At 44.9% G+C, this 27021-nt stretch overlaps 2 protein-coding genes across 9 annotated transcripts in view; one reads left to right on the top strand and one right to left on the bottom strand.

Annotated features, from left to right (window-relative positions):
- Positions 1-1138, top strand: part of PREPL (prolyl endopeptidase like) — a 26442-nt gene extending 25304 nt beyond the window's left edge. For 7 of the 8 annotated variants that reach the window (XM_019483273.2, XM_019483275.2, XM_019483271.2 and 4 more), the window contains one exon: positions 534-1138. In XM_019483273.2, coding sequence (XP_019338818.1) covers positions 534-587 — 54 coding nt within the window. In that variant the 3' untranslated portion in view covers positions 588-1138. The remainder of the gene's footprint in view (positions 1-533) is intronic. The other variant, XM_019483272.2, reaches the window with a different exon arrangement.
- Positions 585-27021, bottom strand: SLC3A1 (solute carrier family 3 member 1). The gene is made up of 10 exons (XM_019483270.2): positions 26511-27021; positions 23240-23419; positions 21855-22009; positions 19871-19996; positions 13552-13671; positions 12638-12762; positions 11573-11771; positions 9966-10112; positions 5169-5285; positions 585-3789 (listed from the first exon to the last, which is right to left on the bottom strand). The coding sequence occupies exons 1-10, from the start codon at positions 26944-26946 to the stop codon at positions 3349-3351; spliced, it is 2046 nt and encodes a 681-aa protein (XP_019338815.1). The 5' UTR covers positions 26947-27021; the 3' UTR covers positions 585-3348.

The following is a 27021-nucleotide window of genomic DNA, read 5'->3' as shown; positions in this document are numbered from 1 at the left end:
TTTGAATGTCTGTCCCTAGCTCCTGGGACTGGGAAGTGGTGAGCAGTGGAATAGCATACAGACATTCTTCTGTGCAGGAGGAACTCTTCTGCAGGATAAATTCATCCCGCAGGAGACATTTTTGCCATAGCAGAAACTTGATAAGTGCCTGTATGCTCGTGGTTTCTATCAGGAGAGCAGCAGTTCTCCCAATAGAAATGTAATGCCTGTACCAGTGTGCATAGTGTACAGAAAACAATGTTAGAAAAACTGTGATGCCTGCTATACAGTTACTGCTATTCCTATGGACTCAATCTATTTTGTTTCTAATAGCACTGTTTTATTACTGGGAAGTTTATTTCAATTCAGTGAAACATCCATTTCTGCAGCTGCTTTTTTTCCAAAGAAAATAGAGCAGGAAAATCTCCCATTACTTTTTAAATTTGTTGCAGAGCAGTATTTAGTGTAAGTAGTGTCTGATGAGAACCAGAAAGCTGAAGGTTGTGTAGAAAGTCTATTTTTCTTTTAATAAATAATTTTTATTCTTTTTTTAGGTGGCAGGACACCTTGCTTTTCTGCATAGAGAACTCAAACTTGAGGGGAAGTAACTTGCAGTGGTTTATTTATTATGCAGTTGTTTTTATATATTGCAGCAAATGCTAAAGAAGTAGACATATACATCCATGAGCTTATCGGAGAGCTGAAAAAACTACATCATGCATATGCAATTTAAAAATGGATCACTCACTTTGGAAAAGCTACCAGCTACAATACAGTCCCACTTTCAGGTCCCTGCTTTCAGTGTACAATCAGGAATTTCAGAAGGCAGAGTTTTGTGGGTTATTCACTTACATATACACAGCAACTGCGAGTGGTAAAATCCTCCCCTGCTGAATGAAATAAGCAACTCCTTGTGATACCTGGTGCTTTTGCAAACAAAGAATCAAGATGACTGATTAATACAGCTGCATCCCAATTCTGTAGGAGAAGATGGATCCCTTGGTAAAAATCTTTGGTGCACAATTATGGCATGGTCAGTAAGTTTCTCTTACCTGATACCAGCACATGAACTCATCCAGGACTACTAAATAACTGTCTTACTCTTTTCTGAAATTTTCCTGCTGCTGTGTAATTAAAATATTTTTAATTGTGCTAATAACATCTTTGCTTCTAGCTATTTCAAATAATCCACTGCTCTTTTAGACTGCATGCCACAAACCAGAAACATCTTCGTACAAAACAAGTTCTGTTTATCATGAACTTTCATAGGATTTGGGCCTCAGTTGTGGCAGACAAGTACAGCCCACAGGAGTGACCAATGAATGACCACAGCACAACTGGAAATCTTAAAGCAGGGGTTGGCAACATTTTTGGGCAGAGTGCCAAAAACACCCACAAACACTTGTAAGATATTGGTGTGCTAGGGGTGGACAGCAAGGAGCTGCAAGGGGCCCGATCCTTGTTGTGGCAGCACAGCCCTAGACCATTCCCCAGTCTCCCCTGAGGCATGCATGCCAAGCAAAATGCTTTCACGTGGCATGCTCTGGCACGTGTGCCGGGGGTTACCTACTAAGGCTGTGCGAAGCTTCAGTCCCTGATTCAATTGGGCAGAGATTCAGCAGCCAAATCTTCAAATCCGAATAGAATCAGAGGACCCTTTAGTCTCTCCAAATCAAATCAGAACCCTCCAAATCAATTTGGAAAGATTCAGACAGAGAGAGCTTCAAATGTTTTTTCTACATACCTCCAGGTAGCAGGCGGCTCGTGAATGCTGCGATCCTAGGGCACATGGAGTGTCCCACAGAAGTGCGGGGGGCTCCCCAGCACACTCAGCAGCAGACCTGGAGGTGGACCAGAAGCACTTCTGGTCCACTTCTGGGTCTGGCAGGGGGGCACCCCCACACCTCCTCCCCTCCCTGCCCCCCCCGCCCAACAGCTCAGTGACTGGTGCCTCCTGGGTTTGGGGGGTACACCCTGATCTCCCTGCAGCTGATCACCAAGCCAGGGAGGCGCGGGGAGGCCACCCAGCGCATTCCCCAGCAGACCCAGAACTAGATTTCCAGTTCACTGCCAAGCATGTGCAGGGTGCCCCCACACTCCTGTGGAACAATCCATGCACCCCAGCAGCACAGCGATCATGAGCAGCGCCTGCTACCTCAAGGTATATAGAAAAAACTTTTAAAGCTGCATCTATGTCCGAATCAGCATCAAATCTTCAGATTCAGCCAAATCAAATCAGAGCCAGTGATCTGAATCAATGAATCACTGTCCCTGATTCGGGCTGAATCCGAATCAAATAGGGACTGCTTTGCACACCCCTATTACCTACCCCCGTCTTAAAGACTTAATACTGCAGACAGTAGTTCCTATATAACGGTAAGTGATCCCCAGATCACATCACCCTTCCTCTCCTTTAATTAGAGGAGTGAGAGGAAGGTAGTCCACAAGAAGTGATGAGGGTTGATAATGGTATATTGACCAAAAGCGAGAGCCAACACTTTATGTATGTTTGCCCTGTAGTCTACAGTAACTTCAGAAACAATGCAATGTACCAAAATCAATCTAGCCACAATAGCACAGAGCTCAGATCAGGCTGATTTGCTGTACTGCAAAGAGCTAGACTTCCAGTTCCTGAGATGGTTCATGCTGCATACACACATTCAAGCAATCTGGGAGAATTCTCCAATGTTTCTCTGGGTAGAGAAACTTACCCAAAAATGCATGTACAGACATTTGAACGCTGAGGCCCCAAAGAGTGGAGAGTTTGAAGTGCTGACAGTGTGCAGCCAGGGAGGGCTGCCTGGCCATCAATCACAGCAGTCCATAGGGCAGCCCAAATTAGCTGACTTGGACTGCCTATGGTCAGTCTATGCTTCCCTGCAGCCTAATGTGGGGATTGCAAAAGGGAAGTGGTCTGGAGCAGCAGAGTCTAGCAATCAGTACACGGTCTTCTGTGGGGGAGGCGGGAGGACTATATTCTCTTCTGAGAGAAGCCATGGCATATACAGACCTTTGCTATCCCTGGAGAAACTCTCCTGGGAGTGATTTAACCCTGGTTGTTCCCAAGTTATTTTTATCCTGGGAGAAAAGCCATTTGTTACCCTGGGAGGAAAAGCCTGAATATCTGTACACTTGTGGTTTCTCTTGGGGGAGCAGTCATCACACCAAGCATCATCAAACCCTTGCCTCCACCATAACTGCTTTCACACCAGTGCAGAGGCCATACAGTTAAAACCACATTAGTTTAGTTTATGGGTTTCTATACATTTTATACACAATGCAGCGACTTTGAAAAGCTGCAACAGACACTCTGTTCACAGCATTTACCTGAATAACATACGTTCTGTTGTATCACACATGTCCAAAAACTTAGCAATTCATATAAAGTAAATCAAAGGCACTAGAATAACATGCTTTTTCTGCCACAAAACACTTCAGTTGAAAAGCCTCCATAGTATGAACTGGCCGGCTAGTTTTATATTCAAGGATCAGCCCTTCACCCTTAGCAGTTTTAATTGTTTTAGTATTTACAACTTTACCATTATTGCTAAAATTTGTGCTTAATCTTATAGTAGCTTCAGTTGGAAGCTCAGGAACCACAGTTTTTAGGTCTGTTGTTGACTCCCATCCAAAATTGAGAACCATCATAAAGACTCTGTCTAAGCCATCTAATTCCCTCACATATGCAAAGACATTACTGTCATTCCAGACATAGCACATCCATCCCCTCTGAATGGGCAACTCATTGTTATGAAGCAGAGTTAGCTCTCGATACAAATTCAATGTTGAATTGGGCTGAGTCTTTTGAATCTGTAACAAAATTGTCAGTATTAGCACAATCATTTCATTTCTTCCTCACTAGAAACCAAAAATGTTGCTTTAAACTACTGAAGTTCCTGCCACATCACCCCTACACATTATTTAAAATACCACTGCCAAGATCCTCTTCACCTGTCATCTTTTCACTCCTTCCCTGCTCCCCTCTCATATCCCTCCATGGATTGCAGGTGAAGCCATATGTGTTCCTTCCTTTTGACAACCTTCCCGTACAGATCTGCTCTTGAGCATGTCCAGATGAGTGCAGATGTGTGGTATGTGGCACCACACACCCATCTGTGGTGCCACACACTGCACATGCAGGTGCCCTGCGGGGTGGAGGGAGGAGGAATTTTGACCCCAGGAGATACGTGGTCAAAAAAGCCCACACCAGAAAAAAGCTGGGTGGCACATGTGGTGGCATCATGCACCACTCAAAACTGGAGGCTGGCTGGCCAGAGCCACACTCCAGCTGCTGGCCAGGCTTCCTGCTGCAGGAGCACACAGCTGCAGCTCCCAGAGGCCCCCAGGACTCCAGGTAAGGCTGCTGGTTCCCTACCCCACCAGGGTAACCTGCCACACACCAAAGCACATGGTACAGGCATTCCCCGGGGACAAGTAGCAGCAGCACAAGGTGTGCCACTGCTATTTGCCCCCAGGGAAATGCATGTTCCTGCTCATCTGGATGCATCCCTTTTATCCATTCCTTCCTTGTCACTCTACCATCCATGGTAGATTTCTTCCCTCCTATAACTGCCCTTGCTCCCAAACCTGCTAACATACCATGAAATCATAGCTTTTAAATGACAGAATCAAAGACTTGATCTTGTTGCCATTGATTTGAAAGGCAAATCTCCAGTTGACTTCGCTGGTGCAGATTAACCCCACAAAGGCTTAATTTCTAGTGCCTTTTCCTCACTACTGTTCGGTATTGTGGATCAACAATATTTTTTTCTTGATCCACTTCACATAAAGGTTGTTAACACAGCTTTCCATAGACAAACCAACGTATGCAAAGCCATAAATACATCTGGGTCGTTTTAAGGCTAAATGTAAAAGGCATTCTTATATTAATCTAAATTTAAAAGTGGAGCAATTCAGTTAACTGGTGAGAGAATAAGTAAATTAGAAAAAAATATCTCAGACATCACTGTTCTGATAAAAATGGCTATAGATATGAAGGACTTCTTGCAGTAAGGTTTCTTTCATATACAATTTGTTATGGATTTATAAATCTTTGGGTTTAGATTCAAATTAGTTACAATTAGCCAAATCCCACTAAGCAAAACACATAAGATAACAAAATAGATTCATTTATTGAAATGACCCCTTTTGGAATTCATTTGGGTTGTGTCCATATCTTGAATACTTACTTCAACATTTACATTTTGATAGTCTGGATTAACAGGTAGCCAGGTTACGTTGCCCTCACTAAAACCAGAATGAAGGCTGCCATCCCATTGCATGGGTGACTTCTCTGCAAAAGTCATCTTAAAAAAAGAAAAGAAAAAGGAATCAGTCACCATTCAAAAATACATAAGTACTACAGTATGATCCAGATCTTTCCAAGATCTTTTCTTTACGTCAAGACTCTGTAATCTCTGAGGTGGGGAGTGTAGTTATTTTCCTGAGAAGACTGTTGTGTGTAAAATGTTTTATATAGAGTCCAATAACCTCTCCCTACCCAAATGAACCCATAACCTGGTGACCAGGGCACACTCCAGGAAGGTGGGAGATGTGCATTTGAACAGTATCAGGCTAAGTAGGACACACAACCTGGGCCTGTCACTTCCTGAGGAATGTTCAACTATGTAACAGGTGGGCATGATTATCACTACAGTACTACCTCCTCCAGCTATGGCCTTTTTGAAAATAAAGTGGCCACAATCACATTTATTTTTCAGAAAGACGAATCTTCTACATAACTCGGCGCATTCTTAAAATGTCTAATGAATAAGGCCCATTAGGAGGTAAGGAAGCACTGTCTGCCCTCCTGGTCCCAGACAGGCGTAGGATGAAGACAGGCACTGAGCCTCGCAAACTAAGGGGTTCTGGATCCGCACAGAATTTTGACTCCAAGATGAACATGAGCCGCCAATGCCAGACCACAGCCAGCAAAGCCAACCGCACCTTGTCATGCATCTCAAGCCATTCCAGAGATGTGATACTCCCCCTCTATGCAACATTGGTCCAACCTCAATTGGAGTACTGCGTCCAGTTCTGGGTAACGCACTTTAAGAAGGATGTGGCCTGCCTTGAAGGTTCAGAGGGCCACCCGCTTGGTTGGAGGGCAACAGGCCTCAGCAAATGGAGACTGAGGGGGGATTTGGTGGATGCCTACAAACTCGTTAGGGGAGATCAGCAGTAAATAGGAAGGGCCCTATTCCCCCCAGCAGCACCTGGGGTGACAAGGAACAATGGCCAGAAGCTGCTGGAGAATAGGTTCAGGTTAGAGAGTAGGAGACGCTATTTCACTGTTAGGGTGTCTAGGATCTGGAACCAACTTCCTAGGGAAGTGGTCCTCGCTCCTACCTTGGGCAAATTCAAAAAGAGATTGGATGAACACCTGTCTGGGGTCATGTGATCCCAGCGTGTGCTCCGACCAGTGGTGGGGGGTCAGATTAGATGATGTATTTAAGTTCCTTCTGACCCCAAACGACTATGAAACAGAATGACATCTTTAGGTGCCTGGAGAACTTCCAAGTCACCTGGTGAGTTTAGGCACGTTCAGAGTTAGAAGCTGAACAAAGGGCTTTTGGATCATTGTATCTGACTTGGGCTTCAAGTCTTGTAAGCTCTGCTTTAGGTACTTAATTCCTTTACTGAATCAAATCTAAATTTCTAACTAATAAATACTGTAAATTGTGGGCACCATTGTGAGGTTTTTTAAGGCATTAGGCAAGGACATTTTAAAAAGTATTGCTTTGCATAAATGTGTAATATCAACACTATCCACCAGAATTCAATATTGTATACCCTTATGGCAGGGGTGGGCAAAATACAGCCCACAGGCCGGATTCAGCCCACTAGGCCATTCTATCCGGCCTGCAGGGCCCCCAAAAATTTAGAAAATTAATGTGTATTTATCTGTTGTTGGTTCCTGTCAAAGATGACAGGAGCCAGGGGCAGTAGGACCCAGGGGAAGCCCCGGCAGGCTCCTGCAGCAGCAGGGCCCGCCTGGCCCCAGCCAAAAGCCCCAGTAGGGGCTTCTGGCCTGGGATCATGTGGCTCCTTGCTGCAGCTGCTCATAGCCCACACAGGGCTGTCCTGAGCAAGCACAGGCAGCCCCATGTGGGCTGTGAGTGGCTGCAGCATGGGACGTAGGCGGGGCCATTTTCCCTGTGCTCAGCACCAGCTCGTAACCCACCCCTGCTGCCAGCCTGGGCCCCACGCCAGCTCCGGGCTTGCCCGTCGGGGCTGTGTCATGGTGGGAACAGCTGCGCCCCACTGCTTGCAGCATCGGGCAGTGTTTGCTGCTGCTGCCTGCCCAGAGCTCCCACACTGGGCAGCACAGAGGTGGCAGTGGCAGCCGCACTTCAGCCTACCGCGGTGCAAGCTCCAGGTGGACAGCAACAGCAACACTGCGCAGCATGGCAAATGGGGGGGGGGTGTACAGCTCCTCCCACTGAGACACAGCCCCAACGGGCAAGCCTGGAGCCGGCGCAGGGCCCAGGTTGGCAGCAGGGGCGGGTTACAAGTTGGTGCTAAGCGTGGGGAAAAGTGGCCCCGCCTGCACCCTGTTCTGCAGTCGCTAGCAGCCCACTTGGGGCTACCTGTGCCTGCTCAGGACAGCCCTGCGTGGGCTGCGAGTGGTTGCAGCAGGGAACGTGGGCCACGGGGCAGGGGAGGGGCCACTTTTCCCTGCACTCAGCACCAGCTCATTCCCTGCCGGCGAGCGTGGGGTCAGGGCTGTGCACTGCCCCCTGCCTGTACCACGGGGCTAAACGGGGCACTGGGAATGGGCAGGCGTAGGAGTCAGCGGAAGCGTGGGGTGCACACCAGTGTCCTGGAGCCAGTGCCAGTGGGGCCCAGAGCAGGGTGGCAGGAGCGCAGGGTCCCAGCCAGCAGGGGCTCTATGGAGCCAGGCCAGCTCCCCCCTCTCCCTGCTGGTGCAGCCCAGCCCAGCTCCACAGACCCCTGTCAGCCTGCACTCCACTCGGCCCCACCAGTGCTGGCCCTGGGACATTGATCCCAAGATGGTGAGCAGGGGGCAGAGCACCTTTCAAGGGGCGAGGCTACCCATGCAGCCCTCAACAGCTTGCCAAAACTGGGTAAACGGCCCTCTGCCCAAAATAATTGCCTGCCCCTGCCTTAGAGCAATATGTCAAGCCCCACACTAATGATGGGAATCAAAGATTTCCATTACATACCTCCTTTACAGTATATTTCTATATCATCTATGAAGATTTCCTCTAAAGTAAAAGTAGGTCTACAGTTTTTTCAGCCAGGCACAGACTTGAATTTCCAGATTTAATCTCAATCTGTTTAACTGTGCTTTAAAAAAAAAGTGTGCCTAAAATCTATTCAGGTCATGTTTCCAGAAGCCATCTAACAGCTCATCCAAAAGTCCAAAATAGTATATGGAAAGAATATTGTTGGCTTCAGTGGAGCTTAGATCAAGTCTTAAGTTTAAAAGTGCCAAATGTAAGATGGAAGTTTGCAGGCTACTTTTTATGTAAAATATTGAGAAAAAATTCTCAACAACCCAAAGTGTTTCATGGGGTAAAGTAACTAGCCATGGGTAATAACTGCTTCAAGTATTTTCACAGGTTTTTCACACTATCCTAGTTGAAAGGTGACCAGATCTGCTGGAAATGATAGATCATTCATTGAAGAATGGCAAGTAATTGTTGCCAATTTTCAGTAAACTAGCCCCATTCCTAGAGCAGCTCATTGGGCTAAAGAGTCTAAAAGAATTGCAGGAGTTTGATCAAAAAAGTACCCAGTTTAGTGCTTTGATTCTGAGAGTAGGACTATGGAGTGCGCTTCCTGTGATATATGAATTAATTGGTAGGTTTAGAATGTGTAGTCAGCCTAGACTGACTTCTGTGGCACATAATGGCTTGCCCATGAGGAGGCCCCTGTGAAAAAGCACATTATCCCTGGGAACTTCAGGATGCACTGAGCCTGAATCATCTAGATTCATAGATGTTAGGGTCGGAAGGGACCTCAATAGATCTTCGAGTCCAACCCCCTGCATAGGCAGGAAAGAGTGCTGGGTCTAGATGACCCCAGCTAGATGCTTATCTAACCTCCTCTTGAAGACCCGCAGGGTAGGGGAGAGCACCACCTCCCTTGGGAGCCCATTCCAGACCTTGGCCACTCGAACTGTGAAGAAGTTCTTCCTAATGTCCAGTCTAAATCTGATCTCTGCTAGCTTGTGGCCATTATTTCTTGTAACCCCCGGGGGCACCTTGGTGAATAAATACTCACCAATTCCCTTCTGTGCCCCCGTGATGAACTTATAGGCAGCCACAAGGTCGCCTCTCAACCTTCTCTTGCAGAGGCTGAAAAGGTCCAGGTTCTCTAGTCTCTCCTCGTAGGGCTTGGTCTGCAAGCCCTTAACCATACGAGTGGCCCTTCTCTGGACTCTCTCCAGGTTATCCGCATCCCTCTTGAAGTGCAGTGCCCAGAATTGCACGCAGTACTCCAACTGCGGTCTGACCAGCGCCCGATAGAAGGGGAGTATCACCTCCTTGGATTTATTCGTCAAGCATCTGCTGATGCATGATAAAGTGCCATTGGCTTTTCTGATGGCTTCGTCACACTGCCGACTCATGTTCATCTTGGAGTCCACTAGGACTCCAAGATCCCTTTCCACTTCCGTGCCACCCAGCAGGTCATTCCCTAGGCTGTAGGTGTGCTGGACATTTTTCCTCCCTAGGTGCAGCACTTTGCATTTCTCCTTGTTGAACTGCATTCTGTTGTTTTCTGCCCACTTGTCCAACCTGTCCAGGTCTGCTTGCAGCTGTTCCCTGCCCTCCGGTGTGTCCACTTCTCCCCATAGCTTTGTGTCATCCGCAAACTTGGACAGAGTACATTTCACTCCCTCGTCCAAGTTGCTGATGAAGACATTAAAGAGTACTGGTCCCAGGACCAGGCCCTGCGGGACCCCACTGCCCACACCCTTCCAGGTTGAAACCGACCCGATCTATAGAGTCTTCACTCACATTTTCTGATGCAATGTTTTCCATTCCTATTTCTTCACCATAGTAAGTTGTAGGTGTACCAGGAAGGGTTAAAAGGAGCATGTTGATCACATTAAGGTACTCTTTCCCAATTCGAGACGTAATCCGAACACTGTTAGGGTCTCCAACCTAAGCAAGAATAATCTGTTATATTTAAATGCAGAACTAAAGTACACAATAGCACTAAATACTTGCATAAGAAACTAGTTTAATGAAAAACACACTGTGGGCCAAATTCTGTCCGCTAACAATCAGTATAAACTCGGATTCATTCATTCAAAATATTGGAATTTATCTTCATTTACAGTGGTGAAATGGAGCAGACTCTGGCCCTACATTTCCCTTATTAAGTGATGCAAGTTAAGAGTGCCAGATAGACAGTAGCCCCAGAAGAGGTTTCACATTACTGTAATGTCCAATCACTTCCATGCTTTGCAATCAAATTGGTCAAAGCATAACTGTTTTCATAGTGTTTTCCTCCCCAACAGATATGTTGCTTTCTGCAGAATAATGGCAACAAACTGTTCCATTATCACAGGATATGGAGGAAAGATCTTTTCATATTAAGGAAAATTATCAAATAAAGTTAGAAGTAGTTCCAACCAAATGTTAAATTTACATCTCAGGGTGCATTCTATTACTCAAGTACAAAAACACAGTGTGTTTCGATTAACATACTGACATTTTTTATCAGCTTTTCCCCTTTAATTTTCCAAAGCTTTCTATATCCAACCCTGGTGGTGCAAACAGTTTAGAAAAAGTTAATCAGGTTTCTTTCCCTTTTTTCCCCTCAGGGAGAAATATTTTATTACTTCGTTTATTTTGGTGTGTTCTACTCAACACAAGTGAAGTCTAGAGACAGTGCCAACAGTATGACAGAAGTAAGCAATGATACATTAGGATCTCAATCAACAGTATCTTCTATTCTAATGCAAACACCCTCGGACTTCTCACATGTTTCCACGAGTGCATTTTTTTATGATTTCTTTTGTTGCCTAGATAAGGCAGGGTTTTGCGGCGGTCATGTCCACCCTTTAGAGCAAAGGCAATGAAAGATTCACAAGCACTGGAAGCAGGGATCTAAGAAGAGATAGACTTGGGCAGCTAGGTCTGCAGCGCAGGATAACAAAGGGGAAATCAGAGGCAGAGATGTAACCAGCATTAGGTAAATTCAGTATCCATATATGATGGGAAGGGTCACAGCCTCTATTTCTGTTCAAGAATTAAAATAGTACACATCAAGCTACTTCTAATCTCCCTGTGGATTTGGAAGTAATGGCCTCTCGTCTCCCATATACTTGGGGACCGAGGAGTAAAATAGCACCTTGATAATGTAAAGCAACATTTTAAATGATCTTGTTTGAAAGCTAGGCAAAATTACTAACACCTGGATGTAAATATGCTCAGGATAAATTAAAAGGACAAGCCACAGGTAGTACTGCAGTGTCCTGAGGATATATGGCAGGTTCCATAGATTCAGTGGCTACAAAACTATTAAGTGCTTGATCTTGCTCCCCATGAAGTAATCTTTTTTTTTCCTGTGAGCTTCTAGGAGTATGATCAGGCCTTTCACACACCAGAACACTTACCGCCCAGTTTGGCCATTTTCCTTTAGGCATATTCTTCATCCACAAGGACACAGTTTCAAAAATACTATTGCCTGAGAGGTTTTTCATGTTGATGAGATAGAAGTTGAAGGGAAAATCTGCTTCTTGGATAAAAGACGTTCCATAATACATCATTGTTTCTTCTATGTTTTCCAGATCGTTGGCCTCAGTACCCATAAACCTGTAGAGGAGTGCACAAGTTTGTTTAAAATAATTTTAAATCAGTGTTAACTCTTATTGCAACTGGAATCGAAGACAGCATGAATCTAAGACTAGACACAAACATATTTAACAATTTAACATGTCTTCAAAAAGAATTTGTTTTTCTTCGTGACCTATATAGAGACACAAATATTTTGTTTGGTACAAAGGATCATATAAATGGCTGGTATTCTTCCAAAATAGTCGTTACAAGTCTTTATCATAACTCATATCTCATTAAAAGACACAACTGACTCCATTTTCCTCCGCTGGGTCTACAAAGAGAGACTGAAATTGGTACGAACTGTATTATTGTACTAATTCCTTCCCCTCATTGCTTTCTATTTAAAATGGGAAGTATTTAAATAAAAATTAATTATGACCTTGTCATGAGTCCTGTGTATGGGATAGGACAATTCTCTGCATTCAGAGGATCTAGCCTCTGCGATCCCAGTTCCCTTCATAGTAATAACTAGAACAGCAGATTTCCCCTAGCATAATGACACAATTTTATGAGAAGATGGAGCCTTGGTCTTCCCTGTCCACTCTCTGCCCACATACCTAAGAGTAGATGTAATATTGGCACTTTGCAACACTATTCACTGTGAAGAGCAGGCTCAGAAGGTATCTCATAGCTCTCCTGAATTCACAAACACAATAGGTCCCAACCTAGACCATAAATATTGGCCGTGTTCATAACCCAACAATGACCTGGTATGTTAAGTAAGGAGAAAAAAGAAGGTCTTAACTTAACTACTACATGTTATAACACAGGACCTGCTTTCTCCACTGATGAGAAGGCAGCTTCATATTAAAAGAGAAGACCAATAGCCAAAATATTGTTACCTGTATCGGCCGGGCTCACTGCTAAAAAGATCCATAGTGTGCCGGAAACCACGGACAATATCATGCATGCCAACTTGAGTGCTGGTATAGTCATGATACAGTTCAGAATAGGCTGTGATGCTAGTCTTGAAAATAATATAATATTACACAATTAGCTATCCAACAGTTAAAACTTCTAAACCTCATTGAATATGTAATCTAATTGTGTGCAAGAAGAGGGAGTAAATATTTAAGAAACAGAAGGAAGAATCAATACCCAAAGGTAATTTATATAACTCTGTTTGAACATAAAAGGTACCATTCTGGGTCAGACCAATGGTCCACATAGCTCAGTATCCTGTCTCCAACACTGGCAGGGGTGGATGCTTTCAAGGGAGAGCATTGAACAGTGTATATTTAGAGTGATCTCTCTCCTGTTCATTACTGTCCCTGGCATCCACCAACATTGGTTAAGATATGCCTGAGGGTACAGCTCTGACTGTTCTGTTTAATAACTATTAATAGACCTATTAGCCATAGATTTGTCTCGTCCTTTTGCACTAGTTTGCACTAATGAACAGGACACAAGCTATACACCTGATTGCCGAGGGAGACAATGCAAATGAAATTCTCATTGTGACTTGCGACGGCAGCCAGATTTGTCCACACGCATTTGTGTCCATTAAGGCATGGTATTTCCCCTCAGCATTGGCACCACCTGCTGACTGTACTGGGCCCACAACCCCAAACAAAGGCAAGTTGTATAAATAACTGGTTTCCCTCATACAAAGCTCTTTACCAACCTAAGTTGAATTTACTGCTGATACAAAACATCAACTTAAGAGTGTGATTCCCATTTTAGAGGGAAGTTTAATAATGAAAAATGAATCACTAAAGATAAGAAAAAAATGAAGTCAAATCAGAAATTATGTTACCGGATTTTGGGATTTATTCACTTGAGGTTCGTCCCTTAGGTTCATTGCTTCGAGAAGAAATTTAACATCATTGATGCTAAATCCATCAATGCCCTTGCCCAGCCAAAACCTGATAATATCCTAAACACAAAATGGAGGCAATTCATGATAAGTCTACCTCTTTCAAAAATCATAAACAGCAAACATTTTAATATAGTTCTTTTACTGCATATTCGACAATACAACACTTTATATAAACCACAAAGGAAACATTTGAATTATTATTCAACCATAATAAAACACACCAGTGCCTGGCTGCTCTAGGATTCAAGAACGGGCAGAGACAGAAAAGCACCCAAAGCATAGAGAAAGCCATCTTTGATCTGGTCCATCAATGGGAGAGTCTCATAGTACTGTGTCAACATCCAGTAAAGAAGTAGAGAGAGATGTAGTTAGCCACGTTAGTCTCAAGTTAGGCAGATGGCAAGGCAGGTCAGGGCAGCACACTGGAAAGTCAGTCTATAAGGTGCCACACTGCCCTGCCTTCTGCTAATAAGGAAAAAGTGAGTGAAATTAAAATGCTAAGCATATTGTTAGTGTGCACCCTTTAAACCTATGCACAATCAGACCATGTTGATTCAAGTGCTCAGGAATCTACTAGTCGCACAGACTTTTTGACACTACTTTTCTTGCCTTTTTTAAAACAAAAACACTTTTCAATCATCCTTCTTATTTCTTTTGTCAAAATCATTCTTATTTTCAGACTTGAGGTCTGGGAAGCAGTAAAAGGAAATTACACATGATTAAGCAAGTTAATGGTTATGGATCTGTGATTTTTTTCATTGCATTCTGAGGTTGGCTTATCAGTAACATTGCATCAGACCTCAATGGTTATTTTATTATATCAATTTTAATTCTTCTAATTGTAACATATGAGTCTAATAGTAATGTCTGTGTAAGTGTTACTCAACTAGGAAAAGAAACTGGTAATAGACGTAATGCTTTAATCTCTTTTTTTCCACGTACAATGTATTTTCACAAACTTATTTATCAGTACAAGATATGGTCAAATTTAACTAATCTGTGTTAAAAAATTATTTATTTGCTAAATAAGTATTCTACCTTCCTGATTTATTCCTACCTACACAGTAATACTGAAAGCAACCAGAGACAGTCACATTAACTGCTACTAGGGGATTTCTTGTACTGAAATAAGAGGTCCACTTTGAGCACATGTACATCATAAAAAATAACATTGCAATAGGCAACAGCGCAAACATCGAAGCCTGCATTGGTCATGAAAATCCTTCTGCAGAGGAGTGTGTAGCACACTGGTAGGGAGCTACTGAGCCTTGCACTGTTCCTATTGCACTTATTTTAGATGCTCTGTGGATCAAAGACTTCAGTCTCTCTTGCAAAGCTGCCCAGATCTCTAATGAATTCACAAAGCCACAGACCTTTGAAAAAAGAGTATCAGTGTTAACCAACCATTTCATCATCTTGCAATGTACTGAAAGAACTAGTGATGTTGACAAACACTTTAGAAATGAATTAGATGGTAATCATCCAGAGTGCATTTCTCCAAGAACTCCAAGACGCTGTAATAGAAAGTGCGCCTGAGAGTATATGCTCACACATAGAATCAAGACTAACAATCAACCTGAACTAGTTCTCTTGTCTGCTCACAGTGTAAAGACTCTAAAACCACAGCTAAACTCAAAGAACCAAGTCCAAAAAAAGGACTCGGGCATCTCAGTTGCACTTCTGGTAGAACTCAAGTGCCAAAGTCCAAGCAAGTGATCCATACAAAGTCCACCTAACCACATAGCTACCTCAGATTCAGTGGTTGTGCATGCTCAGAATTGCTATTTACTTGACTAAAGCCAGCATTTAGGAACTAAATCCTGTCAAATTTTAGGTTTATGTATTCTATCCTGTGACTGTACAAAGCATAAGCAGTCACAGGCACATGAGCCAGAACCAAGGAATCCACCCCCAGAGGGAGTGCCCTGGGCTCATGCTTTCTTTCCTTCTAGCTCCATGACCTGTATTCTTTTCTGCCCAGGGGTCCTATTGGCTACAGGGTAGCTAAAAAGTACTTTCTTCCCAGTCTAAGTAATAGCCTGGTTGTTTGGGCACTGTCCTGGGAAATGAAAGTTGTTGGTTTGGCTGAGCAGAGGTGTAACAAGCTCTTTCAGTGCCTAGGACAGGGGCAGGAGGGGGATTATGCTGACCTCTGGGCTAGGGACAGAGATTCAAAAAGTCTGAGTCTGAACTGATTCAGTCTTTGCAGGTTAGTCTAACCTGCAGAGAGTGAACCAGTTTCCAGGTGGATAGACATTCCCTTTTCATTCCAGAAAAGCAGGCACATGCCTGCAGTGGCTCAGACCAAAAGCCTGAGGAAGCCACAAGGAAACCGAGCTGAGCGGGGGGGGAAAGCGGGGCATGGCCAGACCCCCAGGAGGCCTGAGTAAGACTGAGAAGGGGTGCTGGAGGGGCTCTTCCCCCTCCTCCCCGCCATCGTGGGGTTGGGAGAGGGACTCTGTGAGGCTGCCTGGCCCCGGAGGGGGGTTGGGGGGGGGCTCTGTTCAGTGCTGGGGGAGAACTCTTCCCTCTCCTCCTCCCCCACACCCACTGCAGGGTGGGGAGGGGGGCTCTGTAAGAGGCTGCCCAGGGGAGGGAAGGGGGCTCTGCTCAGTCCTGGGGGGCTCTTCCTTTCTTTCTCCTCCCCTCATTCCCCATCCCCTGCCACCACGAGGTGCGGGGGGGTGGTGGTGTGAGGCACAGCCCAGGGGTCCGGCCCAGCTGGGGCACAGGGAGCAGCTGTAATGGAGCAGCAGCTGCCGGGGTGGCCCCGCCCCCATTGCCCAGGCCAGCCTCCCTTAGCCCTAGCCAAGGCAGCCGCATAGTAGGGCCAGGCTGGGCTGCAGGGGTGGGGCCACCCCCAGTAGATGCAGCTTAGTGATGGGGATGCGAGCAGAGCAAGCACAGCAGGGTGGCTTACGCAGTCAGCGCGTGCAGCCCGGCACCTGTGCTCAAAGGCTAGCCAGACAGGGGCTTACCCAGGCCTGCTCAGAAGCTGTGGGGCCTCAATAAACCTGTATGGTGGGTGGCTGCCAGACTCCAGGCCTGCAGCACCTCCAAGTGGGCCCTGGTAAGCCACTGCCTGGCCAGCTGCAGACCACAATTTGCCGGGCTTTGCTCACTGACAGCGTAAGCAGCTCACATCTCCATCACTAAGCTGCACCTGCCAGGGGTTGGCCCCCCTACAGCTCAGCCTGGCCCCACCATGCGGCTGCCTTGGCCAGGGCTGAACAAGGCTGGCCCAGGTCACGGGACCACGCCTGGCAGCTGCAGCTCTGTTACAGCTGCTCCCTGCACCCTGGCTGGGCTGGGCCAGTCTGGACAGTGCCACACACAACCCCCCCTCTCCACCCTGGGGTGGCAGGAGATAGGGGAGTAGGGAATGAGTCCCCCCCAGCACTGAGCATAGCCCCCCCCCCCACCCTGAGGGAGTGGGAAAGTCCCCCTCTTGGGCCAGGGCCAGAGCCAGGCAGCTTCCAACAGACTGCCCCTCACTCCCTGCCCCACAGCAGTGTGGGGAGGAGGAGGGGAAAGAGTCCTGTCCCCACCAGCACTGAACTGGGGGAGGGGAGAAAGAGTCCTGCTCTGGGGTGAGGCAGCATCACATAGAGCCCCACCCCTCACCCCATGGTGGTGGGGGAGGGGCAGGTGGAAGAGGGAATTCACAGATTGTTAGGGACTGGAAGGGACCTCAGAAGATCATAGGGCCCAGCCCCTGCACTAGGCAAGAAAGACAACTGGGGTCAAGTGACCCCAGCTAGGTGACTGTCCAGTTTCCTCTTGAAGATTTCCATGGTAGGTGACTGCACTACCTCTGGAGGAAGCTTATTCCACAGTCTGCACACCCTGACTGTGAAGAAGTTTTTCCAAGAGTTAAGCCTGAAGCAGTCTTCCAGGAGTTTGTGGCCATTACTCCTGGTTTTCCCCAAGGATGCCTGTTCACCAAGCCCTTGATGTATTCCTCTGATAGAGCGGTAAGCTGCTACCAAGTCCCCTCTCAGTCTTCTCTTTTATAGGGTGAAGATGCCTAAGTCCCTCAGCCTCTCCTCATATGGCATGCCTTGCAAGTCTCTGATCTTATGGGTGGTTCTTCTCTGGACTCTCTCAAGCTTGTCCACATCCTTGTCGAAGTGTGGCGCCCAGAACTTGATGCAGTACTCCAGCTGTGGTGTCACCAATGCCAAGTAAAGTAGAAAAATCACTTCCTTGGTTTTACATGAGATGCATCAGTTGGTGCATGCCAGAGTATTGTTTGCCCTGCTGGCTGGGTGAAGAGTGGGGCAAGAGTCCCCCTCAAGGGCCAGGCCGGACAGCCTCACATAGAGCTCTCCAGCCCTATGGCAGAGGAGGAGGAATAGTCCCTCTCCAGCACCACACAGAGCCCCCTGTCCCCACCCTGGGAGGAGGAGGAAGGGGAAGAGTCCCCCCCAGCATGGAACAGAGGCCCCCTCCCTGTCCCACAGGACAACCAACCCAGCATGGCCCCATTAAGGTGAAGGGGGCAGGGAGATGGGTTAATGCCTCACTCCACCCCTTATGCCCTGCAGCTGGGCTCTCTCCTGAGGAGGGGAAGGAGGGAGGGGAAGGAGGGAAGAATTAGCCCCCTCTCTGCCCACTGCCTTAACAGGGCCATACCGGCCGTTGTCCCGCCATGTCTCATCCCTGCTCCAGCTAGCGAGCAGAGGGGTGGGGCCAGCCCTGTGGCTGGAACATAGAGCCCTGCCCAACCCAGAGAGCATGCTGGGATGCTGGAGGACTCTGGTTTAACTTAAACCAGGTGGAGAACAAAGAGGGAGAAGACTCTTATCTGTCAGGGCTCTCCTCACTTGAGCAACAGCTGCTACCACTGCTGCCAAGCCAAGTGAGTTTGTGGCTCCCACTCCCAGTCAGGTGGGGACACGGGAACACTTTGTGCCCCTTGGCTTAACCCCTTTTCAGATCTGACTCAAACTACTGTGCATGCAACACAGAAAGGAAGAGTGTAAGTGTATTCAGCTATTGAAGGAGCTGCACTTGAATTTTTACATACTCTACTGAAGTCATATTCCTTATTTGAAAGGATTCAAGGCAATGCAGTGCTCCCAAGGATTTAATCTCTTGTTTGTTTCTCTTTCACATGAAAGTAAATTTAATGTAAACAAGATTCTAGATGTTCTATAATGAATATTCAAGTACGCTACAGAAAGCACTGCCAATTGATACCCCAGGGCCAGTAGCCCGGTGGTGGTTGTTTTTTTAAATAAATCTATCAACTCAGGGATTGGATTGGAGAATAACAAGCATTGCACATATATTTAAGAAAGGTGAAAGTAATCTGGGCCTAGTACCCTTTGATCTTAGTACTGTGCAAGTTTCAGGAACGAATTTTGAAGGAAATAATAATTAAAAACATAGAGCTAGGTGGAAAACTGGATAAAAGACAACAGGGGTTTACCAAAGGCAGATCATGCCAAACTAACCCGATATCCTCTCTTTGAAGAGATAACTGATTTTTAGGGTAAAAAAAAAATGCAATAGAGTTCACCTATCTACACTTCAGGTAAGCATTTGATACAGTGCCACCTATGAAACTTTATTAGAGACCCTTAAGAGGAGAGCATGATTGCATAAGCACCAAGGAAGGAGAAGAATTAGTTTTAAACTACAGAACAATGTTGACCACAGGACTAAATGGATATCAACTGACCATAAATAAATTTAGGCTGGAAATTAGAAGAAGGTTCCTAACCAGTAGAAGAGGACCTGGAACAATTTGGCAAATGGAGTAGTAGGGACAAAAATGCCTAATTCCTCCTTAGTTACAGCTTGACCAATTAATGAGAGAGATTATATGACATGTTAACTGTGACAGCAGAGGGCTGGATTCCATGACCTAAGAGATCCTTTCCACTCCTGTGTTCTTCCTGGCCAACATTTGACATCCAACAGCTGTAAAACCGCAACAAAAAGGACTCTTCTCATGGCGTACTGCTTTACTTTTTCTAATTGGAATTTTTTTAATATTATGAATTTGACCCTGGAAACATTATAGCTTAAATGACACTAGTAAACAGGTATATTTTCATATTCAGTCATATTTAGACTTTGGTGTCTGAATTATCTGCATGTGTTCTAATCCTTGAATTAATTTCCGCTGGATTATCAAGTGACACATTAAGAAATAACCAAGGGAGAAATTACATTCTTAAATTCAAATGAATATAAAACACAACAATTTCCTCACTACAGGAGTAAAGACAATGGATTATCTACTTACATGTATTTCTTCTTGCACAGCAGTGTTGCGAAAATTTAAATCTGGTTGTTCTTTCCCAAATTGGTGGAAATAACACTGCTTTCTCACATCATCATACTGCCAACTGGAATTCCCATATACACTTACCTGGTTACATGGAAAACAATATCACTTATCAAATAAGTGGCAGTCATCAGCATTTGTACATTCTGTAATTAAACACAGTGCTTCAAACAAGCACATAGTATGGCATACTATGCATAGATGGTATTTATTTCCCATTTCCCTATTTACAGTTAGCCTGGAACTGACAGCTTTCATTGTCCAAAGGTAAATGCACAAAGTAAACATGAAATGTAACTCTTCTAAATCCAGTCAGCTGAACACATTTTTGCATTCTACATACAAAGTTTTGAAGCCAATAGGAGCGCTATATGCTCAACACCCTTCCAAATCAGATGAGGAATACAAAATGGAAGTTGCTTTTAACAGCCTGTTACATTTTTAATGTTCCATCACTCTGAAGAGAAAACATACCCATTTACAGATGTTTCTCCTTCTTGATATTAACCGGCTAAGCATTGTTTCCATATAAGTATAAATCTTCTCCCCACCTATACAAGAATACCCATATTTTTCCCTTACGAATACCATCTTAGTTAATCTGTAAGGACATAACCAATAGTTGCATATATTCTTTTATATGGGAATTCTGCATTCTGTTCCAGTTCTGCCTGCTCTTTGGTATTTGTTACCTTTATTTGGACACATTTATGTTTTGTCAGGCATATCTTTTTGACCATATATTTATTTATTGAGATCCCAAGACTTGATTCAATATACTATGAAAATCTGCTTAATTTGGGAGTCCTAGTACAAGACCAATTCTTTTTCATTGCAATAATTTCCTAAACGTATAACATTTTTAATGCTATTTAGGTGCTTTTAAGAATTTCAATAGTAATAAAAAAGGGCTGTTAATAAAATACCATAATAAGTGCAATGTACTGAGCCCGAATTCTCTTCCAATTAGTTTGTTGGAGAAGGATATAAAAGAAAATGACAGATTTTTTGCTTTATGTTTTATTGAATACTCTGAGCTTAAAAATGGCACTTAGTTTTTAAGTCCTTGTTGCTAAAAATAGCTTCTCACTGCTTTTACCAATAACAACAACAAAACGAAATGAATGAGCTATGGTTTTTTTCACTATCTTGAAACTTTTATTGGTCCTTCATTTTGTTAAACTCATTGCAAAAGCTGTATTGGGGACTATGTTGACCTGACAGAGCCCTTTTAAGATACTGGTAACAGTGAATATTTGAGAATGCTAAACTCACTGCTTCTATGTGCAGTAGAGTCCAGAAATTAAGCTGTTATTAAATTAAAAAATTCAAGGGAGTTTTATGGCAAAACAATGTTAGTGATTTGTAAGTTTGGTACACATTTTTAGAAGATGCAGGTTTGTATCATGCAGTATAATAATTTGGATTTCCAATTAAAATATGGAAAACAAGGAGAATAATTTAGTGAGCTGATTTCCAGCATTTTCACTTACTAGGAAGGATTTTAAAAAAAGGAAAGAAATAAGTCAACAATGCACTGTTCTGTTTTTCTCTGAAATCATAGTTGGCATGGATAGAAGACAGCTGTGAGAAAGCTTCCAAAGTGGAATACCCATATACCAATGGTGTTATAGTGAATTAATTGCACATAATAGTCTTTTTCTGTGTGACACCCTTACAGAGAGGGAGATGCAGCATCATGGGTGAGGAACAGAATCCAAAACAGATTAATGAAGACACAGAAAACCAATGCTGCCTAGCTGCCTAATTCTTACGTTTCAGTTGAACAAGTCACACAGGGACAAAAGTTACTAATAAAACAATATATTTGAATGAAACATCTGCTATTTGTGGCAAGTACTATACTGTACCTTTCTGCTTACTGTGCTTCAGTGATTTGTTATTCACTGTAATCTGTAAAGCACAGAAGCCCTGTATTTACCCAGTTGTTAGGAGGAGTGATTGTACCGTCAGCCTGTGCACAATCATGCCAGATGTAGTAATCCACATATTTCCCAGTCCTGTTGCGACTCAGCTGAAACCAACTGTGTTTGGCACTTGTGTGGTTTGGTATTAAGTCCATTATCACCTTTAAGCCTTATGAATCAAACATAGAAAAGATTAAATCCAAGTAACCCAAGACAGGAAATTCACATTTATTAATGTAGAATTCAAACACATACTGGGGCGTTTTACAGGACTGTGATGTCCTGCAGTTTTACAGGACAGTCTTCTGTCCTGCAGTGTTTAAAGTCTAAGGGCTGGTCCACACTTAATAGCCTTGCTGACATAGCTATACTGGTTAGGAGCATGAAATAATGCCCTTAATTGATGTAGATCTGGTGAGAAAAGTCAAAGTACAGCTTCAGTTCTACTAGCTAAGACTCCTTTTTTACCCCCTCTCAGTATAGCATATTTTGTTCAGGGAACTGATATGAGTTATACCAGCAAAAAGCTTTCTTTTGCAGACATAACTCCAAGTTACCTCTGCTAGTAAAGTTTTTTTGGGGGTTTTTTTAACTATAGCAATACTTTTATAGCATAGACAAGCCTACGGCTACAATCCTGCAGATATTGCTACGCTTGTTTACATTTGCATATGCAAGTATTTCCTTTGAAAGCAGTCATATGCCTCCTTCCTCCCTGGGAATTTACAACCAGTCAGAATTTTTTCCACAGATCTATGTATGTATGCGCTTCAGAAGGAAAAGATTATTGGACCTAGGGTGACATTTCTGGCCCCAAACCACCTCATCACCCCAAAACCAAACTCCTACAAGAACATTACTGATTATGGTGCTAAGACAGAAATGCACGCATCTCAGGATTTAGTTAAAAATACTGATGCAGGTACCAGTAAATACAATCTCTTGAAAAGGAACATTGCTTGTCCCTAAAACAATATGGAAAGAGCTTCAAGTTGAGACCACCTGAGAATCTGCTGAGAGATACCTGGATCTAGAAAGGCCCTCTGCTGCTATACTGACTTTCTCTTCCCATTCCTGGATATAGTCCAAATTCCATGAACCACCAGTGATAATGGAAGACCACCCAGGCTGCAGAGTCATACTTGATCTGAGCCTTCAAGAGGCCAAGAAGCAATGCCATCTTCACACCAACCCATCCTTGGTTTGGCCAGGCTCCTATCGCCTGTGCCAAGAGAAAAGGCTAGAGAACTAGTGTTACAAAGAGAAATCCATACATTTAAAGCCAACGTAAATTATTTAATGCAAGGCAATCACATGTAGTTACTGAAACAAGAGCAACCTTTTATTCCCTGAATGACTATTTTTAGAAGCACTGCTATTTGCCATATCTCCAGATTACCTTTATCATGAATAGCTGCAATCAGGTTTTCAAAATCCTTCATCGTTCCAAACATAGGATCAATATCACGGAAGTCTTCTACTCCATACCCAAAATCTTTTATGGGGGATTTATAAAAGGATGTTATCCAGATTGTTTTTACATTTAAATGTGAGACATGGTCCAGTTTTTCTTGGATACCTGTGAAAAAGACAAGACAAAACAAAACCTCTTACAAAGACAAAACAAAGCAACTATAGAAAAGACTTGGCACCAGAGCTGATGTTGTCATAGACTTTCAAACTGCAGGACATGTGTGGGTTGTGGGATATGTGACCTCCTTCCTTAAGGCTAGAGGAATCTTGAAACTCTTACATTATAGCACAAAGTCACAGAATGGGAACTATTGACCGCCATTGAAATTCTTTATTCAATAGCAACTGAAAAAGATTAATTCTAATAAAATGTATTAATTATCTCATACTTTCCATTTTGTTAGGAAAGAAATCCTCACACCACCTGCAGAGGCAGGTTAGCACAATATAAAAACAAATGGCCCTGCCTTTACCTCCAGGTAGATGAAAGACATTCTCTTTTAAATCAGCACTTTTGCTTAGTCTCTCACTCCAATTCTCTCTTTTGTCTCTGAAAATCACACCAGCTTTCCTCTTCTCAATGAAGACTAGTGTATTTTCCTGCTACATTGCAGTTCTTATGCACCTTTGGAATTTTTTTCATTTGTTGCTTGCTGTTGAAGAGTGCCTACTACCTTCCTTTACTGTGCATTTTTGGAGTAAAAACTGCAATTCAACTGAGTTCGTAATGTTTGGCACCAGCTGTTTGTATCAGATATACTTGGAGATCATCATCTGAAATGCACAGAGAAAATACTTCTTTTTTCCCTGTTTCAATTGGTGTTGGGCGGGGGAGGACAAAATACAGCATGTGGGCCAGATCTGGCCTGCCAGGCCATTCTATCCAGCCTGTGGGACCCTTCTAAAATTCAGAAAATTATTACCTGCCAGTGGCTGCCTGTCTAAAAGCTGATGAGGCACCAGGGGCAGGAGAAGCCAGTGGTAGGACCCAGCAGTGGCAGGAGCAAGGTCCATGTGTCCCCATCCCATCCCACCCCCAGCCCCCAACCAGAAGCTTCAGCCTAGCAAAGGCTTTTGGCCTGGTGACCTTGAGGCTGTTCCCCCACTTTCCCTCTGTCTGAAAGTGGAAACTCAGGTAAGACCAGATAGGGGTGGGGGAAGGAACGCCAATGCAGCAGAAGCTAGCCTGGCCTCACTGGCATCACACAGTTCCTAGCTCCATGGCTGGGTCTCCAGGATGCAGCAGAAACCAACCCCATCCAGCCCAGCCCCCATGGTTCTCAGCTAGTTCCAGCGCCATGAGGTCCTGGCCATGCAACTAGAAACTGCATGGTGCCAGATGGGCTGGGCTGGCTTCTGCACCATGTAGTTCTCAGTTGTATGACCAGGACCACATGGTGCAGCAGGAGCCAGCTGGGAACTGTGGGGGCTGTGTCAGGCTGGGCTGGCTTAGGCCAGGCTGGCTCCTGCTGCATCCTGCAGTTCTGGCCATACAGCCAGAAACTGCACGCTGTCAGAGCAGCAGGTTGGGGGGGAGGGGGAGGGAGCAGTGTTGTTGGGTAGGAAGGTAGGGAAGTGGCAGGGGAAGTGGCAGTGGCAGCGGCAGCAGGCAGGGGGGAGTGACAGCAAAAGGGTAGGTGGGACTGCAGTGGCAGCTGGGCAGGAGTGTAGGGCCCATGCCAGTGCCCCAAGGCCAGGGCTGGTGGGGGCCCAAGACAGGGCAGCAGGAGCACAGAGCCCAAGCTGACAGGGACTCTATGGAGCTGGGTTGGCTCTGCCCCCCTCCCTGCTGGCAGCCTGGCCATGTGCAGTCCTGGGGCTTGCCAGGACCACACACCACCGGGAGTCTCCGACTGCCATGGGTCATGAGTGCCCCAAAGTCCCACTGCCTGCTGCTGCCACTAGTGTCAGAGGCTGTGCATAATGAGGGAGGGGTGTGTGTGTGGGGGAGCGTGTTTGTAGGGTGGGTCCCACACGCACACCCCACCATTCACATGCATCCACACCCCCACCTTGCACCCCCATGCACACACACCCGCACCCTCATGCACATCCCACACCGACACCCCCCACATACTCCAACCACCCTCCTCCTACACATGCCACCCTCCCCCCCCACACACACAGCCTCCTACAAACTCCATATCCACCTACACCCCACACACACACACCCACGTTCCCCCACCCCACATACACGCACCCATACCCCTCCACAAACCCCATACCCACCCACACACACCTATCCACCCCCACAAATCCCATACATATACACATTCATACTCTCCCCCACACCCCACATACACACATACCCACACACACAATCACAGCCCCGCACAAACCCTATGCCCTCTGCCCACTCATACCCCCCCCTCACTCCTCTACATCTCCCCACAATATACAAAAGTAAGATTTCATTTTAAGTTGTTATGCAATTACCTCTATGTACACTGTGCATACACACATAAATCAGGACAAAAATATTTTTTTAAATCAAATTAATGCATGTTGTAGTAGATGCTTGATTTTTAGAATATAATTTTTTTTTTCTGGTTCCAAGATAGCAAACCACCTTGCCAAAAGAAGTACTTCCAGGGGCAAAGGGAAGGACTTCCAGTGGCAAAGGTCAGGGTTTAGGGGGTAGAACTTCCAGTCCCAGGATGGTGACCAGGGGGCGGGGCTGCCATTGCGACCTCAACAGCTCCCCAAAACTTGTTAAGCGGCCCTCCAGCCAAAATAATTGCCCACCCCTGGTGTTGGGATTTTATCCATTGATACATTACAGAACTAAGGTCAGCATGGCATTTGACCAATTGATCAGCAAAATATTAGATCCCAAACACTCTATGCTCTCCTACCCAATTTGCAGGGAAATTATAATCTGGATGTCAGTTTTGTAACCTCTCTCTGCAGTATTTCACCAGAATCCCAGATCTGAAGACTGGTAAACACAGGGAGGTTTTAACTTGATTTTAAATCTAGACTTGGATTTATGAACATGACCCATTCCTGAGGGTTTGTTTGTTTTTTTTAAAGATAATCATAGTTCTAGCTGCCCCGCCTCTTTCTTGACATATAGCTGCCTCTACATTAATTTCCATATTACTCTTTCCAAAAATAACATTATGCCATGTGAAGTATAATGTATATAGCTTCATGTTAGCAAGGTTTGAGCACAGCAAAAATACAAAGCAACTCACCTTTCAGATCACCATTCCCATCCATGTTGGTGTCCTTAAAAGAACGAGGATAGATCTGATAAATGGGACTGATTTGCCACCAGCCCAGACACTTTGGAGACAGAGCAATAATTGCAATTGTAGCACATACAAGCACTAGCACAGATGCAATTATAAGCCAAAAGAGGATTTCCCTGGTGACTCTGTACCGTGCCTGACAGGAGAACTTAAGCAAGACTTCCTTAGGCATTCCTGCAAAGGGCTTCAAAACTTCACAAGAGGGCTCCTGTGTACTTTCTGGGTTGATGCCAACAGCACATGTTTTTGGCATCTCTTCTTGGCGACTGGCATTGGTCTCATTTTCATCCACAGTCTTCTCCTGAACAAATCCATTGTTTTCTATCCCTCCTTTCTCACTCAGCTCAACAGAGAAGCTTTTAATTTCCTCTTCAGCCATTTTTGTTTGGTACGTCTTGTCTGGGGGGGGTCCTGCTGCAGCTGGGAGAGGTGGCAACTTACCTTTGTTCAGGGA

Source organism: Alligator mississippiensis, chromosome 1 (genome assembly GCF_030867095.1).
Source record: "Alligator mississippiensis isolate rAllMis1 chromosome 1, rAllMis1, whole genome shotgun sequence".
Lineage (NCBI taxonomy): Eukaryota > Metazoa > Chordata > Crocodylia > Alligatoridae > Alligator > Alligator mississippiensis.
The sequence above is the reverse complement of the archived record's forward strand: the minus strand, read 5'-3'. Positions and strand labels throughout refer to the sequence as shown.